Source organism: Ostrinia furnacalis, unplaced genomic scaffold (genome assembly GCF_004193835.3).
Source record: "Ostrinia furnacalis isolate ACB-3 unplaced genomic scaffold, ASM419383v2 OfSCF0322, whole genome shotgun sequence".
NCBI classification, from domain to species: domain Eukaryota; kingdom Metazoa; phylum Arthropoda; class Insecta; order Lepidoptera; family Crambidae; genus Ostrinia; species Ostrinia furnacalis.
The window spans coordinates 502,265-523,186 of record NW_021130561.1 but is presented as its reverse complement, the minus strand read 5'-3'; the positions used below and the strand labels follow the sequence as shown (position 1 = coordinate 523,186).

Genomic DNA, 20,922 nt, shown 5'->3' with positions numbered 1-20,922 from the left:
CAAGATAGTTGTAGCTGAAAGGCACTCGAAGTAAACACGCGAGCAATTTATCGATAAATAGGTAAAAGTAGGGCTGTCAAATTAGGAATTCAATTTATCTAAGTGCAAAATTATGTTTGGCAGAAAAACCTACAAATTGAACTTAACTTTTGATAAATATTTGAGCAAAGCCAATTACTTGAACTTTACTATCTTCTTACCCAGACAGAAAAATTATAATATTAAAATCTTCATAAGATATGATAAGCATTACCCCGGTGAATAATAAATCCCCGGGTAATCTTTAAATCAATAGCTGATTAAAATGATCCATTGCTGATCAGCATGACATCCAAAATCGTTTAATTCGTTCGTAGAAATGTCTTCAAAACTTTGCAACCCTTATCTGACTCAATAAGGGATGGAATTTCCTATAACCCTTCCTTATTGCACCTCCTGCGTAACTGCTCAAGGAATGGGATCTGACTTCGAAAAATCCCTACTTTGGCAGCCCTGAAGAACTTCAGAAATCAGGAATATTTTCTTTCAAACATTTACGGTTTAAGTAGTTCTTTGTCTGTCAATCGAACAGTCAATTTTTGTAAGATTACTTGTGGATAAAGTAAAAATAAAGAATAGAAATTAACTTCACGTGGATTACACGTGTAGAACAATAATTTTGTATTATTTCTGTAAAAATATTTTCAGCAATAACAGAAACTTTTCTAAAACAAACTGTGTGGGCGGCGCTATGGGAATTTTACGGCAACAACTAATCTCATTGAAAATTGTATCTTAGAATATACATTTATTCCAAAATATATTATAAAACAGACAATATAAATATAACCACAATTTTGTCATTCCACCGGCCAAGAAAATCACGTGTCCGGGGCCAAAAAGTACCCGAATATCATAACATTTTAGTAACAAATATTTTTATCTAATAGTATAACTGTGGTTATTGTTGCTAAACCACAGAGATAGTTAATAATAGTTAATTAAGTAATTTAAAAAAAATCGTAAGTCGTCAAAAATTGATTACCACGACGTGTCCGCGCTCCCGATTTCAGAACAAATTTGCTCGTATAAATTAATCCGTTATTATTACCGCTTTCAATGCTTATGTAATCGATTACTGATTAAATAAACATTGATAAATGAAATACGATACAACTATATGACTAAAAGGTTTTGTAAAATAACTATTTGAAGTTGTGTCCGGGCGTTAACTGTGATTACCCCGACACGTCACTAATGTGCGCCTACGTCCCTAGCTACGCAATTTAGAAACGAGCTCTACCCTCCCCCGTGAACCTTTAGTGGTGGCCTGCGTGCCGAGTTGATCGGTAATGCAACTCGTCGCAGGATTTCGGAGTTATCGAGATAAGAATATGATTACCCCGACCTTGGTTCAGTGCACGATTGATTTACTCTATCCTGTTTTTTTAGGTTTCTTTACATGGAAAGTTCTTGAGAATGTACAGGAATAATGGTCCATGTAACCGCATTTTTGTGTATTAAAACATATGGGATTCAACTTACAGATTGAGCAGGGCTCAGGATAAACCTTAATTTTTTGACTACCCCGACCTTGATTACCCCGACTTTTGTCACCGAGTAATCAATAATACTGTAATTTTACTAATGAATGATTAACTAAATAACGTTTAATAAGCAAAATTACCCTTTACTAAAATGAAATCCTATCTCCTATTAACACAATGTTATCCCTCAAAATTGGCAAGACCCCTGGACTCGACCTTATCACCGCTGAAATGCTGTAAGCCGATGTAAACTCCGCCGTTAACGTCCTGATACCTGTCTTCGAAAACATCTGGATGGAAGAGGAACTCCGAGACGACTGGCATAAGGGGCTTCTAATTATTGTGCCGAAAAAAGGGTAAAGCAAGGGTATCAGTACCGGAAGACCCAAGAGATGCGATCTGTAATGAGGAATTGCACACCGTTGGTGCAGAGGATGTCCAACGAGTCCACAATTTCACTTACCTCGGGAGCATCGTTTCAGAGCCTGGAGGTACCGAAGAGGACATTACTTCGCGCATTGCCAAGGCCAGAGCTACCTTCGCACAACTTTGAGCCGTATGGCAGTCACGGAAATTGACTCAAGCAAGATCAAAATATTTGGGTCCAACGTCAAACCAGTTCTGCTCTATGGGCGTGAAACGCGGAAGGTCACTAAGGTTATCTCGCACCAGCTGCAGATCTTCTTCAGCCGCTGTCTTCACCGAATTCTCCAAAATCTTCAAACGACGAACTTTTGGAACGCTGCCACGAAATACCAATCTTTCAGCATAATAAACGCTGCAAGTGGAACTGGATCGGCCACACTCTCCGAAGGGACCCCGATCACATCCCCAAGCAGGCTCTAGATTGGAACCCCCAGGGAAAGTGCAAACGTGGTCGCGCCAAAAAAACATAGCGGCGCACTGTTAAGACTTGGAGCGAGATCAAAGACGAAGCTCAAGACCGAATACGATGGAGGACTGTTGTGGACGCCTTCTGTCCCATATAGGAGACATAGGACATTGAGTCACTAATATTATATGTATAATGTATAAATGTATGTTTTTTACTCTTTTACGCAACAACTACTTAACAGATTTTATTGAAACTTTACAATATTGTCGTATATACATCAAAATAACAAATGGCTAGTTATGATAACATTTATTTTACCATAACTTAAAAAAACCTTAGAAAATAAAATATTTTGTTTTATTTTTGATTACTCTGACCCCCAACTTTGATTACCCCGACCATGAAAATTTTGATGTCGCATAACTTTTTATTCCTGCTTGCTACAGATGGGCCAATATAAAAAATATGCTCGTAATAATGTCTATTTTGAAATGTTTTACCTAAACTTACTCTAAATTAAAAAATAAAAAGGTCGGGGTAATCAACAAAATAATCCAGATCCGGAGAATGACCGTTAAGTACATAATTATTATATTCTTAATGGTGACGCATGATGCGGAGGGCCGGCCCCAAAGAAAATGAGAATGGGCCAGAAAAACTAGTGGTAATATTATTCTTAAGTTTAGGAAGACTATGAGAAAACTTTACAGTAATCGTTTAAATTACTTTTGAAGTAGGCACTTCAAAAAACTAGTAACAAATCGTTGCTGATAGGTTGTGGGTTTTGAATGACGTGTTTATTTATAAATAAAAAGAAACTTCTACACACGAGTAACTTAAACCTACGTTTGTAAACTAAAATCAAAAGGCACAAAACTAAAACTGAAATAAATCTCCACCAGAATAGTATCAACAACTAACTTTAGCCGGATATTTACAGAAATAACCTGCCGCTTAGGCTGATGTTAACTTTGACTTGGTAACAAAACTTTGTCGGCCAGCCAATGTGATGAACTATTTACAAATTACAAATCCTAATAATAAAACTGGTGGTTTACCAACTTTTAACTTTTGTTTATGTATAAATTTCAAAGATACCGATCGTTCAAGGGTCAAAAAATTCAAATGTTATTTATTGGAAACAAGAAAAATTGTACATAAGAAAGCGTGTACGATAATAGCCGCAATAGTTTGAGAAAACTGTGGTGCGACTACTAACGCCCACTTCCGTAGAGATCTATACTATACTATAATATTATAAATGCGAAAGTAACTCTGTCTGTCTGTCTCACTTTCACGCTTAAACCACTGAACCGATTTTGATTAAATTTGGTATAGAGATAGTTTGAGTCCCGAGAAAGGACATAGGATAGTTTTTATCCCGGATTTTGAAACAGGGACGCGCGCGATAAAGTTGTTCTGTGACAGACAAAAACTTCTTAAGGTATATCATTATTAAGCTTAGTTAAATTAGTGTTTTGTTAACTAAATAGAAATATACAGACAAGAACAAGATTTTTATTTTTGAAAACCTTGTGATTTGTACTCATAGAACTTAAGCCTTGTACCTACATTTTAAAACCTGACTAACTTTTGGCCTAGCTTAAAAAACTAGTCGAAATATTTACAAAACGGGGATGAAAAACCATTATTTTATAGGTCCAAAGATCAATCAAGACACTTGATGAAGTTAATAAATGGATATATTTTGCAATATGGGAGGGTAATGATAAACTATGATCGACAAGTTCCAGAGAAGAGTTGATCACTTTAAGTGGATTGTTTACGCTCTACCCCTATCTGATCCCCTTCTGGGAACTAATCAGCATTTCCCAAAACTTCTTGGCATCAATTGATGCCAATTTGCCTTGAAAGGACATGTCTGGGTTGTCTATGACATGGCTAACAGGGCCTGTGTTGACATGCTTTGCATCGACAAATACAGAATAAAGGGTGACAGCAATGTGTCAAGCTCAATAGGTTGTCCTGTTTGAAGTACTTTTTCTAGGAATCCCGGTTGACATTTTTCGTCCATGAATGTTTGTTCCCTCTTCACACAAAAACGATTCAACGAATTTTCGTGAAACTATACAATATTATATCTTACATTTCAGAATAGGAAATAGGCTACTTTTTATTGGAATCTACTTTTTAAAATAAAACCGACTCCAAAAAACCTACACTAAAACGTCGAAAAATAATTACTAATTACCTACTTATTTATTAGGACGAATTATTAATATTTATGTAGGTATACCATGATTGATACTTCTGGAGTCGGTGCCAAGATTATGAAACATGTAAAGTTTGCCTGCACCGACTCCAAAAGTATCAATCATGGTATACCTACATAAATATTAATAATTCGTCCTAATAAATAAGTAGGTAATTAGTAATTATTTTTCGACGTTTTAGTGTAGGTTTTTTGGAGTCGGTTTTATTTTTTTTTATAAAATTTTACTTATTTCTTGCTTTTTAGTTAACTAATTATTACCTTGATGTTACCACTGAAGGTAGGCAGTACACTGAGACAAAAAAAAATTGGTTCATAATCGGCGGAGATATTGCGTATAAAAAAGTTCATCCCCAATTTTCCACCCTTGGGGGTGAAATATTTTCTTCAAATTCGCATGAAACCACCCTTTTGATAATACCTATTCAACAAAGAAATAATCGTTCAAATTGGTTTATAATCGACGGAGATATTGCGTATAAAAAAGTTCATCCCCAATTTTCCACCCTTGGGGGTTGTTTTTTTTATTATTAAATTTAAATGGGACCACCCTTGAGGTATTACCTATACGTCGAAAAAAGATTTGTTCAAATCGGTTCATAATTGGCGGAGTTATCGCGTAACAAACATAGAAAAAAAAAAAACATACGGGCCGAATTGAGAACCTCCTCCTTTTTTGAAGTCGGTTGAAAATGAGGTTTCTTTTTAATAGAGCGCTCAAACAATCGTGTTCATAACGACGGGCGCTTGTTGCGATCGAGGCTTAGCCCCCGACCTACTGAAGTGGACGCTGAAGGTGCAAGGCACGAGCTCATAGCGATTTCTCTTTTCATGGCATATTCGATATTTTACGAGTATGTTAGTCTATTGAAACGTAGCGGCCTCGCACATTAAAACCCAAGTTGTGAGACTACGAGCTTAAATCCCACGCCAACGCAGTTTGATCGTCTTCCAGATGCAACTTGTAGTGGCGACTTGTTCACTCAATTGTTTAGAAATACAGTAGTAGTAGAAAATATCCCTTTAATTGAGTTAGAAGTCATTTTGACTGAGAGTTCCCTTTGTCTAAAAGGTTTTTATCGAACAGCTAGTTGCCACTTTATTCTTGTGAAAACAGTCCTGATATCAACACTCATAGTTTCCATCTTCATAATTTGATAAAACCTACTTCATTACAGCTGGAATTTTAAAACATCATAAAACCGCTGCCGCTTATGACTCACAATGAACGTTTAAAGTGAAGAAAGTGCAGCGCCTTTTAATAGGACCTCCAGCACTAAGCCCTTGTAATGTAACGTGAACTGGCCAGATTAAGCCTGATTGAACCAGTTTCCACCGGCTTACACCTTCAAACGAGATGGCACTACCCTTGTTTCGGGAATTTCAGCTGTCACTTCTACAATGTAGGGATTTGAAAATTATAAATAACTTGAAAAAATCGAACTGCCTAAGGCGGGAATTGAACCCACGACCTTCCGCTTGCCGGGCGACTGCTCTTCCAACTGAGCTACTTAGACACTGGATGAACCCGTCGAAATTTTCAAGTGTAATACGCTGTTACAGCCAGCGTTTGTTTCATCAATGTTAAGTATACCTACCCTACATCTAACAGAAATATTGTTGCAAATATTTAACTGTCAGTTAAGATCGACCACCGCGATCTACACGCTATCCCAACACGAGCCTCTTCAGACCCATCTCAAACTAATTTGAAAATTATAAATAACTTGAAAAAATCGAACTGCCTAAGGCGGGAATTGAACCCACGACCTTCCGCTTGCCGGGCGACTGCTCTTCCAACTGAGCTACTTAGANTACCAACAGATGGCGCTGTTACGATCTTACTATGGCAAACTCCATCGCGCATACAATCCTGCATCGCGGTGACGAAGTTTTTTACCCTGCCCAGTATATATAGACAAACCAAGACCGGCAAATTAGATGCACCATAGCTCCTTATGGTGGTTGAACGTTATATTCCATAACTTCAGCTTTATAATATTAGTATAGAAGTATAGATGTAACGGTAGTTTAAGAACAATTTTTATTTTCTATTGGAGGGTAACTCGGTGTCGTTGGTTTGGTACGCGACGCGGCAGTTTTATTCGCACACAATTTCACGCGTCTCCCAGTCTGCTGCAAAACGCCCTCGGAGCGACACCGCGTTAGCTTACCGCGCGCAAGAAACACGTGTTTGCCCAAAAGTGTACTAAACTTGCAAATACTTGCAATAAACTGTTTTGTGAACATTTAAAACGGCGTTATTTTTACATCGGAGCGAACCTGACCCCCCACAGCAACTAAAAATTTAAGGTTTTCGGAATTTTTCCTTTATGTGTGCTATAAAACGTTGCTTCATGCCAAATTTCAAGATTCTAGGTCGACTGGAAGTACCCTTTAGGTTTTGATTCCCTTGCGAGTACTTGCGAGTTTCAAAATATTTTTTTTTTTTTTTTTTTTCTGTAGAAAAGTGTAATTTTATTAATGTTTGGTAAGTACACTTTTGATAAATGAAACAACATTAAGGCTGAGTTACACCACCTAACATATAATAATAATAANGTATTTCTACCTTTTTTAAAGTATATTCTAAGCACTATAACCTTATGCACATTAAATGTTACTCCAGAAAAAATAACGCATCGTTTGATATACAAACCGTTTTGATACGACTCGTAGTTTAGAATTATTCAAAATTGACACTAAATCTCTTCTCCTGTAAAATTGTGTTTTGTCGATTGTGGCTTTATTCCAGGCACCCATCGACCTAGGTATATTTTTTTTTAGTTGTGTATGCAACTAAGAAGGTAACAAATAAATTAAAGACAAAACTTTTTTTTACTTAAGTAGTATGTGTGTGTAATAATAAATGTTGGGAATTGAGATTTCCTCTGACCGGGGGCCCCTTCGGGCTGGGGGCCCGTGGCATTTTGCCGACTTGCCACCCTATAGTTACGCCACTGAAAATAATATTATAATTATGTTAACTAAGTCTTCTTAAGAAATGCTGATAAATTATTAGAGTTATAGACCCAATCGAGGCTTTTTGTCTGACGGAATCAATAATATTAAAAACATCTTAGGACGGAATAAGTTAAATGAAAGGCCCATAACAATTCGCCGACAAAACCCGAACATACTTTATAAGGTTAGTGATTATCCGAATTTTCATTTATCTTTTTGTTTTTGTTTGAATTTTAAAATGCTAAGATATTAATCATTATTATTATAAGATTATAAGATTAATATCTTAGCATAGTACCTAATGCCAAACAGCTGACTTTACTAAATAAATTAATATCAACAAAAATCTAATTCTTATATGAACATACTAGCTTTTGCCCGCGGCTTCAGCCGCGTGAAATTTAGTTTGTCGCAGATCGTCATAAATTATAGCCTATATGTTATTCTGGGTTAAAAAAGAATAATACTGTAAAGTTTCATCAAAATCCGTTCAGTAGTTTTTGCATGAAAGAGTAACAAACATCCATCCAGACATCCCAACTTTCGCATTTATAATAATAGTATGATTGTTATGACTAAGTAGACTTACCGGTGGTTGTAATCCATGGGACAGTAACTTGAAGACCCAAGGTCAGGCGGAGAGCGTTGAAGGTGACGTGGTCCACCAAGAACCATCTGAGACCCTCCACTCTGAAGTTACGGATGTTTGCCTCACCGCGGACTCTGCCAAAAGAAAAAAATCGTTAAGACGAATTGTTTTTGGCGCGTTCCTTTTATAAAAGTCAAAGGTGTCTTGGATCACAAAACATGTCTAGGTGCCACCTATTAGAAGGTGGGGAGGGCTGGTTTTGATGTGACTCACTCGACTTACCCGGTCGCAGTGAATAGGAAAGGTCCCATATGGTCGATTACGAAGGGGTCCAAGACGGGGACGTCGTCGTTGCCATTGATCACCACATCCCTGAAGCCCTCGAGGGCGTTTTTGATGACGTCGCCGATGAAGCTGCGTTCTTGGCGGTCCAGCGAGTTGAAGTACTCCACGACATGGTCCTCCACTGACAGTTCAGTGTCTGGAGCTGCAAGCTTCACGTGGTATTCTTGAGGACTTAAACTTTGCTGGAAGCTATCAGCTGAAGGATGAATAAAGAAACAATAAGTTATTGAACCCCGACAAATGGAAGTTTAGAAAGCAGGTGTGTAACTTACCAAAATGTATATTTTGTAACGTAGGTCCCGCGTTGGCTAACGCCAAAATTGAGAGAAGAACAACACTCACAACCTTCATTTTGAATATTCAACAGCTACGCACCAGACAATGCTAAAGCTGTGCTCCATTATCTTCAAAGGTGTCCTTCTTATATATTTTTTTTGAGATTAAGATAATTTATTTGCTAATCAAAGTAATTCGCATCAAATTAGGTATGCTACTTACCTAAGTAGATACCGACATAAACTATGTTTATCGCCAGATTGCTATTATGCGTAATTATCTGACAAAATAATTAAATCAGTGCTATAATCCTAGTACAAATCTTAATAGATCTATTATTATTATTAACTATTGTGATTAAAGTTTTTTTACCTTTACATAATTAGTTTCTTGTTTTTTAAGAATGTCAATTTTAACTGTTTTATCGTAGGTGAAAAAATAGGGACATGAGCTTATACACGCTAAGAAATTTCACCGTGTCTGCCGAAGGCAAGACAAAAGTCATCATGTAAGCACACGACAAGAATTTCGTCGGACCTAGTTACGAAAATTTGTCGTGTCTGCTACAAACAAGATAAATCGGGCTGTGTAAAGGATTTGATTTTTTTTTTGGGAATTACTTAAAAAATGCAAGAGACTTTACTGGGTTCATCCAATTAAACAACAAAAAGCAGAGTTTGGTGGGTTCATTCCTCTATATCACGTAATGCGAAATATGAAGAAAAGCTAAGTATTTTCGTATGAAAATCTCCACGTTTGACAAGTTGTTAAGTTAGAAAATGAAATAAAACACGAAGATACATAATAAAATGCGAGAAAGTAAGTATTCCTCCATACATAAGATTGGCTGTAACGTTGAGGTAGGTATAACTAAGCAAATAAAATAATTCTAAGTAGGTTTATCATTTAATCAACAATAAAGAAATAGACGTCGATATTCATATTCTTTAGAAAAGTCAAAATCGTATTCTTCTGTGTACCTACGTTGTATCCCACTACAAATTGCAGTTTAGTTGTATAGGTATTTTCCGGTACGAGCGACAGGGTTTTTAGTAGTTATAGCCTGGCCGGGTCGAGTATGATGGGATATGAGACTGCCTTGTTTCGTAATACTCGGGGTATTAATATATTTTGTCAGTTTGATTCCATTATTGCCGAACATCATTCCCCCTACGTTTTTGTGTGTTGCGCACCAGTTTGATAACCTCAAATTGAAAGTCGACCATTTCCTCATCACTAAACTTATCTACACTCAATGCTATGCTTTTAAAAAATGCCATGGCACGACTCTCTTCTTGTGTCTCTTCTTCGTTAGTAACAGTTTTTATGAATTGCGTTTGCGCATTATTTCGGTCTACCTCAGAAACATCCTCTTGTTTTATCCTTTTTTTTGCGATAGGTGAAATTTTGGGAGATTTTTCCACATTTGAAGCTAAGGGTATGTTTCCATCAGTTTCAAGACGTGTTGTAACTTTGTTTAAAAAAAGCATTTGATCATAGAAATCACATTTACGAACGCTCTTCGCACCCGATCCCGATTTCATTTCTTTACGTCTTTTGTTGCATTTCATCCAACGATCGCGCATGTTATTCCATTTCTTCATTATAGACTTACCTGGAATGAAAAAAAAATCATAACTAGGTAATTTATCCCCAGATAAATTTAGGTCATTTTGAAGAGAGCTATTGAGTTCGTCATAAAAGTAAATATTTTTCCTCTGATGATGGCGCAAGATAAATATCTGCATGTAAATTTTTAAACACTGAAAATTAAGCAATGCATAAAGTTGTACCTACTCACCATATTCATTTTTTTGTTTATCTGTCATTTCTTCAAAATCATTGTTCAGAATAATAAATATTTCTCGCCATGCTTCAAAAGTGGTTCGTCTTTCTTTGTAAATTTCTAAGGTTTTGTTCCACAATACGGGTCGAGCCTCCACTAAGTTTATAAGTAACTCATCAGTATAACCTAACTCAGTCATATTATTTGACTTGGATGATTAAATAAATATTCATTTAGCTAACAACCAACGTTAAAACGTCCACTGCGTATCACGGGCGTCCACCGCGTGTCGTATCTAGCGCAGACAAGAAATTATTTCTTGGTCAGCGCCGGATCAATGTACTTACACAGTTCGTGTGGGTGTAGAAATGTCACGGTTTCTTGCGTAGGCTCGGCGACTTTTCTTAGTGTGCGTCCACCACACTGAATGCGTGGTGAGCCGGTGACTAAGCCCGAGGCTACACAATTTAAGCGGTCCGATCGCTAGGAAGCGATCTCTTCCAGATACCAGGAAAAGAGAGCTGTTTTAAAATAAAGTTGGAAGGAACAGATGAACAGAACAAATAATCTAGTTTTTTTGTGAAAAAGGTGATTAACATTTTTATTTAATAAAAACTTATTTGTTTAAAAGGTGTTTTCATTGTTAATCAATAAAACTTAACAAATTGATGTAGAAAGTAGTACAGACTTACTTTTACTTAGCAATTAAAACTAGTTAACTCTTTCTCCAGTGGCGGATTTACCAGCAGGCTGAATAAGCTGGAGCCTAGGGAAATTTTAATAAGGGACGGCAGATTTAAGAAATAAAAAAATCTACACACAAAATACGAATTTCCGAAATTGGAGGCGCCATATCCGACATTAGTTTGCACTTACTTAATAACGACTATCGTTAGGTACCTACTCGTTGCACTCGTGATTCGTTGTAAAAATTCGTAAAAAAATAACAATCTACTTAAGTAGTTATTTATAAATAATAATTAAGTCACTTCTACTTAGTTATAAATCAATAAATATTATACAAAGTAGAATGTAGTCTCATTAAACGCGTACGACATTCGGCGATATGGTACTATTTCCAGATATAGTCTGGAACAGCTGGTCAGGCGTCATTCCAGCTAGGAAATTGTTCATCACAGGCAGGATCAAATTCCGGACCACCTGTACAATGGCGTCGTGGTTGCTTTGGATTATGCTGACGCCGGAACTGTTGAGAATTGCACTGAGTGCTGCCGGACCGTTTTCTAAGGACGCCTGAAAATATTGAGACATGTTTAGAGGAATAAAGAAACAGTCTGAAACTATAATATGAACACTTCCCCTCTCAGAAACAAAGGCAAAAATACTTATGCTAAACATAAATATTGTTACTGAATGAAAATGGAAAAGCCTGAAAACTTTTTGGCGAAAACCTTACATGGTCTAGAGTTAATTGCTTATAAGGTCGAAATATTTTCCATACATGATTTTAGGTACTTCCTTACAGAAATTGTAAGGGAAAGCAGGAAGAATCGTAATACCACAGAATAATAATAAGTACTACGTAGTACTTAATACACTTAATCGAAATATTTGCAGAATCTTACCTTAATGCTGCCCACTTGAAACGCCAATTGCAAAGAGTCTACCCAGGTGTCCGAACTGTTACTTTGAAGTCGAATCGAAAATTTTAACTGGTTTGTTCCAAAATTAATGCTGAAAATAAAAAAAACAATAGGTAAGATACAAACTCTAGCTATAGCCTATTAACTACTCTTTCAAGTGTTAGAAACGACAAGCAAAACACTTTATTTCTATTAACGAATCCATACTTCAATGCCAGCCTAGGTTACACAAGGTAATAAGTAGGATAATTACTTAGTTAGTAATAAATAAGAAACATTTATTAGTTAAAATAAAATTAATAATCCATTTACTCGTATTAAGTACTACTTAGAGTTAGGTGTTTTTAATTAAGTACTTACGACATTTTACCTGACCCGTTAACAGGAATAAACACTAAAGCTCTTCCTTTTACTGTGTATTTATCTGAAAAAAAAAATGACCATCGAAAATTTAAAAAAAACCGTGTAACTACAAAGATTCAGATCTTCCCAAACAATTACATAAATAACTATTATTTTGATGTTTAAAAGACAATGCCGGAAATTGCCCAAGTAACATTTTACTCCATTTAAGAGTTCAATAGTCGTTCACATGTACTCCACAAGCTGTGTATGTCAGCTGTATACGAGCTGTATAGCTTGCTATAATGCTTTTATAGAACCAGTTTGGGCACAAATTAGACAGCTTTAAGTTCACTATGGCTGTACATTAGCAGTATAATAGCATTATAATAGCAGTTTAAGTAGTAACATCGTACTTAAGGCTGACTTACGGCACTATATGGGACGNTTCCGCTTGCCGGGCGACTGCTCTTCCAACTGAGCTACTTAGACACTGGATGAACCCGTCGAAATTTTCAAGTGTAATACGCTGTTACAGCCAGCGTTCGATTTTTTCAAGTTATTTATAATTTTCAAATTAGTTTGAGATGCGACTCTAAACGCTAAAAATTTAATAACAATGTAGGGATTATTGGACAAATCTTATCGAGGAAAGCGTTTCTACAGAAGCTACTACAACTTAGGGCCCTCGCCCAAGGCATCGCTACTAACGCGCGTTAGTCGCATTTGCAACGCACTACAGAAGTGATGCGCTACAGCAGAGCGACTGCATCGCTACAAAAAGTCGCCGTGGGCGAGGGCCCTTACAGCTACCAGCTCACGCTAAGCGTCTCGATAACTCTTTATAAAGCGAACAGCTAGTGACTGGAATTTGCTGCTTGATGCTGTATTTGTCGAACACTTAAATCCGGGCCTTTTCAAAGCGAGAGTGAATGGGCTTAGGCACTTACAGAGCAGACTTCTCACTTAACATGCCAATAATAATGACCTGCTATAACCTAAATTCATATTCAAGCATAGATTTAAATCTTTCATCATCGCTGTTTATTTTGTCTTTGCTTTACTTCTTATACACAGACAACAGTATTTTTCAACCTGTGAGAGGTCTTAAAAACTACTTCAGTAAAAAAAAAGTAAAGTTTTATCAGAAATCTAACTATGCAAATGTGTAAATGTTGTATGGATCGAATTAAGAACCTCCTTTTTTAAGTCGGTTAAAAATGCATGAAAAAAAAGCGATCGGGGTTGCAAAATATTTTTTCATACTAAGGCGGTGTCACGAAAAAGGTTGAAAAACGCTGAAAATTAATGAAGAAAAGAAAAAATAAGAAATTGTGTTTCTTTATTTTTAATATGCATCCTCTAATTTTCATTTTAAATTAGATTACTTAATAACAACCTTCGCATATCAAATGCTACCCTCAAAAGCATGAATTTATAAAGTCGTACGTGTCATGAAAATTTCAGGGTTTATTCCCAACACGTCCCCGTCGAAGTGTATGGAATGTCAATATGTGGACTGATGGCGGCCGCAAGATATTCATTATTTATTTAATTCGCACACACGCACTGGATATTTTCAGAACCATGAACCATCAAGCATAACAAGTAAAACACTGTGGCATCTTATGTAGCTGTATATAAGAACGATTTTGCAACAAAAATGAATAGTCTTGATGTGCTGTCAATGGCACGTCATACTCTCCTTTGTCGCAAAATAGCACCTGTTATAACTGCGTTAGATGTCACAGTGTTTTTAGCTTTGTCTGTACAACTTGATGTACAATTGTACATACAAGGTGGAAACGATAAGTGATCTCACTCGTTTATTTCTAAACAAAAGTTCCAGTTTGAAATAGCTCGTGAAGCACTTTCAATATTAGTAACCAGTTTTTAGATATCTTGTATAGTTTACAAATAATCGAGTGAGATCACTTATCGTTTCCACCCTGTATGTATACTGGACCTATTATAGTTCTGATAGTCTGGGTTATGAATGAATAGCAAATGTTCGGGCACACTGGTGATCAAAAGTCCAAGCGCGATGTATATCAAAATGTATTGATGTGTCATAAATAAATAAATAAGTTTCCCAAACTGAAGTGACAGTAGGCTAGTCAATTTATTTTCCTTTACTGGACTGCTATGCCACAGGACGATAGTTTAATCCCCGCACACTATCAACATTTCTGTGTCATGAGCGAACATGAACATAAATGTCAAACTATTTGTATTAACCACCAGGGACTTACAATAAAAGGTATTTGGATATCTTTAGCTGCTGTCTGGTACCGTTACTGAGTTTGGGTCTAAACATAGCTGTCCAAAACGTCCCAATGATATCAGATATAGACAACAAATAATATTAAATGTGGTTTCGTTCATGCCCCAAGCAAAACCCTAAATAATAAATATAAATGTCATTTTGCAAACTTGTTCCTGCCCACCCTTTTACCCGGGGGACGTAATCGGATGACCTTTCATGTTTGGGGGTCCACAGGAAATGACGGGATGAGAAATGACCATTTCAAAGTGTCCTGATATGCGAAAGAAACGTTTTCCTTATTTCTTCTTTTAATGGCGCCAATTTAGCGAAGGGAAAGACACCGTCTTCATTCAGAATGTGTTTTTTTAAAGAATACTTAATACTTATACTATACTTCATGAAGAGGCTAACTTGCAGTTGAGAAATAGTAGTGTCAAGGTATCATTTTGATACCTTGATCATCTATCCAACAATCTCTAACAAAGAATTTTTTTACTAGAAGTGCTCGGTGTTTTCGACTCCAAATTATTCGTTCTTCTGAAAGGACAGTCGGCGTTACTTAGAAGTCGAAGTAAGGGCTTACGATGTTATGACATTTCCGCTAAATTTCTTTAAAAAAATACAACAAAGTCACATAACTAGTGAGGTGTAAAAGCAGATATTTTACTGTAGCTGTCAAAAAATCAGTGTTTGATCTGAAAACAAACACATAACCCGTAAGTCACCGTAGCTATCGTAAAAAACGCCTTTCCTTTAATCGCCAAATGTGCTATTAAAGATTGTCTTTCAGGTTCATTTCAGCGGGTCAATGACCCCGTGAACTTTTGCCGATCAAGTCATAAATACTATAAACTATTAGACATGTCGACGACCTTATTGATAGGTTTTTAGAGTTGTTTTTAGCGCAAAAAGTTTGAAGGCAATAAATTCTGTTTTTCAATGTCCTAAACTAATATGAACTCGGTATTGTTGTCCAAAGTTTGCAGTGGCAAGAAATAGACTATCAATTTTAGCGCCCGTATTCACAAACATTACTATGAGGTCTCACAGTGCGCGTGGAAGCACACAATCACACACGAACCAATCACAGAGCTCTATTCAACGCCGTGCGTTCGATTTGCTGCGTCACTTAAGCAAGCATCGTTTGTGAATACGGGCGTCCAGTGCAGTGAAATAAAACTTTCTAAACTTCTTTAGAGATTTTCTCTTTAAAGGATTCCGTGTTCCATTGAGTTGCGATTTTCATAACTAAGAACTTCTGGATTCGATTCCTAAATGAGTTATAGGCACACAAAGTGTAATATTTCTTTATGTAGGTAATTGTTTTCAGTTTTCAAGCTGCTATCAAACTGTTTGGAGTAATATAACGATTAATAAAATTCACAACAAATGTATGTGATCAAAATTCATTTAACCACATTATAAAATCTTTCAGGAAATATACATGACCGTTCATGAAAATTTGAAATTAAACCGAAAAAACTCACGCCTTTCACAGCTGTGGTTCAATTGATTTAAAATACAGAACCCCAGTGTTTTCACGGCTCCATCTTAGCGCAGTTATTATATTTCCCATCAACATTTCCCCTAGCACTGAGGCCGACTAGATATAGGAGAGCCGTTGCAAAACTCATTTCTGTTCCTATACAATAGCTGATGAGTATCCTAGCACATTGAGGTGACATGTTATTAATTTATTATTATTTACTGAGGAGTTTTTTTTCTTTTCTATTTTACGAATAGCACACAGAGGTACAGGCACACACCTGCTAAGGGTAATCTACTCTTAACACATGCATAATTAGCATAACATGAGGGGTACTATATAATTTATACATTATTGTCATTGTTGCAACTTTGTGGTATTCAAAATTCCGAGTATTTATTCTTTCTTATTTATTTTCATTTTATTTTTCAGCCATTGTGAGAGTAATATTATAAAGAAGCTCAAAATTGCACAACGTGTCATGGACAGGGCTATGCTGGGTGTTTCTTTACGAGACCGTATCACGTAGATCCGTAAACGAACTAAAGTCGCTGACATAGCCCAACGGATTAGCAAGCTGAAGTGGCAATGGGCACCGGGGCAGGGCACATAGTACGCAGAACTGACGGCCGATGGGGTAGTAAGGTTCTGGAGTGGTGGCCTCGTACTGGAAAGCGCAGCGTAGGAACTCCATCCACAAGGCGGACTGAGGACCTCATAAAGGTAGCGGGTAGGCGCTGGATGCAGGCCGCCACCAACCGGCCATTGTGGAAATCATTGGGGGAGGCCTATGTTCAGCAGTGGATGTCCTATAGCTAAAAATGATGATGAATGATGATGATGATGATGAAATTGTATTTCAGCTGCTCTTTAGACCTTGGCCTGCATCTCACCTGATAAAAAGTTATAGTAATATTACTAAGGACATTAATAATTTTGTTATTTCAATACTACGATTTGATAAACACCGTGTATATTATTACCTACACCGTTTTCAGGACCACACCGAAATTCAATTAACCGTAATGGCTAAGGAATCAAAAGGACGTATTTTGTTTTGTGATCTGAATTTTAATTTGCGCAGGTAAAACGATTGTATTGTTCCATTCCGATCTTAAACTACCAAATTACGATCCGTCTGAAAGATTTCATTATTTGGATGGAGACGTAATTATTGTTTATTTATGAATTGGTATAGGTTTTATAAATATGTTATTTCAAAATGTAGTTTGATATACATATTAGGTACTCGTAAGTACCTAATATATCAAACTACATTTTGTTGCAGCAATCAAACTACATACATATTGTTGTAGCAAAATAGCACTTAAAACCTCTACACAAGATGTCACAATGATTTTTTCAACGTGCTATCCTCTTCACAACTCACACGACAGCTCTATCCTTCGTCATTTTCCCACCAACTCCTTATATCACAGTTCATAACATAACAATAATCCCGCCATTTCCATTCCCTTTGTCCCAAGTCAAATAACCCCGGTCGCAGACAAAAGCCGGTCGTATAAATCCATACAGATTATAGACAATTAAATCGGGACAAAAAGTCAATGGTGCTTCTCTTTCTTTGTCCAGGACAATTAATTAAGCTCGTTTTGCCCATTCTCTGGAATACAGTGAACAATAGACCAGATTTTACATTCTCGTTGGAATATAGCACCTATTAAGAGTACAGAAGAGGTCACAGTTTTTAGGCTTATGTGCCGAAGTGTGTACCAACTCGTTGGGCAATAAATGTCAGATAACGCCTTTGCCTAATTGTTATTTAAATCCTATAAAAAGTTATTTATTCTTAGTTTGCTTTTAATATAAAGATTTATTTTGTTTTTGCCAGTGTTAGCCAAATAAATTAAGAAACATCAGGATTGATGGACGAATAATAATTGTTGCAGTCTCTTTCACATCTAATAGCACTGAATCGACATAGGTGAAATTTTTTAAAGAAATAGTTTGAGACGTAATGAAGAACATAGGTTACTTTTATTTCCTAGTTTCGTGAAAAAATGCATAGTAGCCGCAGCAATGTAAATCAAACAATAACATTTCAATTTATAACAGCAATCTGCATCAAATGTATTACCTACTTATTCAAATTTGTACGAAGGAACAAAGTGCATTCAACTTGAAACAATCAATTGAACTCTACAATTTACTCTTAATAGAGGTACTCGTGCTTTTCTATCAAATGAAAGAAAAACTTGGAGTAAGTATTCTCGCATTCGAAGAAACATATTTTTAAATGTTCGTGAGATTCATATCTTTTAGATTCAATTTCAATTTTACCAGTTAATGTCTTTAATGATTGAGAACGACACAGCACGTGTAGACTTACGTGATAGAGCTAAAGTAAAAATAAGCACTGTATTGTAGGATAGGCACTATTTAGCAACAGCAGTTTTGTTCTGATTCGTTTCAGTCAATTGAGGTCCACTGCTGGACAAAGACCTCTCCCCCAAGGATTAAAATCAAAATCAAAAATATTTTATTCAATTTACGTCCGAAACTTTAAGCCGTGAGTACATATTATATGTAACTCATATAAAAACTAAAAGTGTCGCGTTGAGATCCATGTTTTTTATGTGACAGGAGCAGACGGATTACCTGACGGTTAGTGATTACCGTCACCCATAGACACCCGCAGTCCCAGGGGCGTTACAGGTGCGTTGCCGGCCTTTAAGGTGAAGATACGCTCTCTTCTTGCTTGAGCGAAAGCTTGCAGGTCTCTATTTTGGTTAAGATACCGTAAAATCATTAAACCGATCTCTTATGAGACGCCCGAGGAATTCCACTTTATCCCGGATTCCCGGCAATACTAAGACGTTACTACAAACGGGTATATTTACTAGGAATTGATATTCTATTCCAGAACGCCGACAACCGGCAATAGTGATCTAATCTATTTGATAGTGTTGTCAAACTATCGATAGGAAATTTGATAGTAGTGAATATTGATAGTAGGTAAATATCGTTCGTAGAGATGATGGCCGTTGGAGCAGGTTCTCGAGTGGCGACCTCAGGCTGGAAGACGTAGCGTAGGCAAGCCTTCCACTAGGTGGACCGACGATCTGGTCGTGGTAAGGACCTGGATGCGGGCAGTGCCGGACCGTTCATTATGAAAAGCCTTTGTCCAGCAGTGGACTTCGTTTGGCTGAAACGAACGAGGTCCAGTCGCTAGTAGTAGTAAATAAACAAATAATTATTGAAAAACTTACTTTATATTTTAACTGGGATTATTAGAAGAAGCTATCACAGAATTGGAAACTATAATTTTACTATTCACTGCGCGTGTCTTTAATTGAAACCTGTTTGAAACTCTTGAAACGCTTCACTTTATATTTGGGGATATAAAATGTGATGTTCTCAATAACAAAATAATTTCGTAAGATTAAGGTTTTTGATTTTCTAACGTTACCTATTTCTTACAATAAGATACGATATTTTAAGAATTGTGAGGGACAACACTAACTTCCACGAGCATTCCAAGATCTGGAATAGCGTCTTGATTCAAGATTAATGATCTTAATTATCTTATTTACACAAATTACTACTGTGCCTACGCTTTAGGGAGAACAAGATATCAATGACTAATTAATGATAATGAGCGATTGTGATTCGAATGATATCTAATAAATATTTACTGGAACTGAAGCTCGATGAAACATTGCAAGATTCATGAATTTTCATGATCTGATATTTTTAATTCAACGTTCAAGTACTTATATTTTTCAAAGACAGGCACGCTCTAATTAATTTAATTGCTTCAAATAAAAAAATCTGCTTTTTTAGGTACTCATCAAAGCTAATGCCAGATTTGTGATAGGTATTAATTATACGATTTAAATAATGGCAGGACCAAAACGAAGTCATAATAATGAAATTTGAAAAGTATCTAATGACAAAAATAATGAAATCACTTTGCAACTCCCTGTATACGTTACAGATTACAATTAAAATAAAATAAACCATAGACCTCACCGTAAAAGCTTTATGGCATTCATTGCTTAATTACTTTACACAATAACAATAACATTTTACAGTTATTAAGCAAGTTAAGTGTTGTCGTGAAATTATCGTAGTAATAAAAGTAAAATTTGCGTATCTCTGGACCCTCCACTAAAACTCCGGTGCTTGAGACTTTATGGTCTTTTAACTTTTATCTATGAAATAATAATGAAGTGGACTTTCAAAAGTATACTCTATTTTAACTTCTAGATATCTTTAACATCCGATCCAGCTCTATGACTCTACAATATTTATTTTATGTTGATGCAAAACCTAATTGAATTCATATTATTCAGTACGCAATATACATGTTTACACCAAACAGCATAATATAACAGCACCAATTTGAGGTAAATTTACATTTGTCTGACGAAAACCGATTCCGAACGTAAGACAAATATAAATCCACCTTTAGATATCAGACATTTCTTTAAGCAAAAATGAAACTAAACAAAAGTTAATCAAATAAAGAAACAGAATCAAGCAATACAATGAGTACAATTACATCAATCGAATGAATTTATTCGATTAGGATCTCTTTGTATCAATCTTGTTATTTCGACTTGTCTTCAGTATACGAGCCCAAACAATACAAAAACGTCTTGCTAGAATCAATCAATAGCCAGTTTGAACGCACTTAGTTTTATTAT

At 36.3% G+C, this 20,922-nt stretch overlaps 2 protein-coding genes across 2 annotated transcripts; both read right to left on the bottom strand.

Moving 5' to 3' along the window:
* Positions 1-8,117: 8,117 nt before the first annotated feature.
* LOC114360797 (uncharacterized) lies at positions 8,118-8,898 on the bottom strand. The gene is made up of 3 exons (XM_028315597.1): positions 8,765-8,898; positions 8,430-8,688; positions 8,118-8,281 (listed from the first exon to the last, which is right to left on the bottom strand). The coding sequence occupies exons 1-3, from the start codon at positions 8,841-8,843 to the stop codon at positions 8,134-8,136; spliced, it is 486 nt and encodes a 161-aa protein (XP_028171398.1). The 5' UTR covers positions 8,844-8,898; the 3' UTR covers positions 8,118-8,133.
* Positions 8,899-10,748: 1,850 nt separating this feature from the next.
* Positions 10,749-12,581, bottom strand: LOC114360808 (uncharacterized). Its single transcript, XM_028315607.1, has 3 exons — positions 12,519-12,581; positions 12,141-12,249; positions 10,749-11,808 (listed from the first exon to the last, which is right to left on the bottom strand). Exons 1-3 carry the CDS (start codon positions 12,521-12,523, stop codon positions 11,596-11,598), a joined length of 327 nt encoding a protein of 108 aa, XP_028171408.1. The 5' UTR covers positions 12,524-12,581; the 3' UTR covers positions 10,749-11,595.
* Positions 12,582-20,922: the final 8,341 nt, after the last annotated feature.

Bases quoted from the DNA above. Each gene is read 5' to 3' on its own strand.
- LOC114360797 (XM_028315597.1), bottom strand. From the start codon at position 8,843: ATGAAGGTTGTGAGTGTTGTTCTTCTCTCAATTTTGGCGTTAGCCAAC. The intron at 8,689-8,764 runs GTAAGTTACACA...TTCATCCTTCAG, and splicing joins GTTACAAAATATACATTTTG to CTGATAGCTTCCAGCAAAGT. The intron at 8,282-8,429 runs GTAAGTCGAGTG...TTCTTTTGGCAG, and splicing joins TTCCTATTCACTGCGACCGG to AGTCCGCGGTGAGGCAAACA.
- LOC114360808 (XM_028315607.1), bottom strand. The intron at 11,809-12,140 runs GTAAGATTCTGC...CAATATTTTCAG, and splicing joins TTCAAGTGGGCAGCATTAAG to GCGTCCTTAGAAAACGGTCC.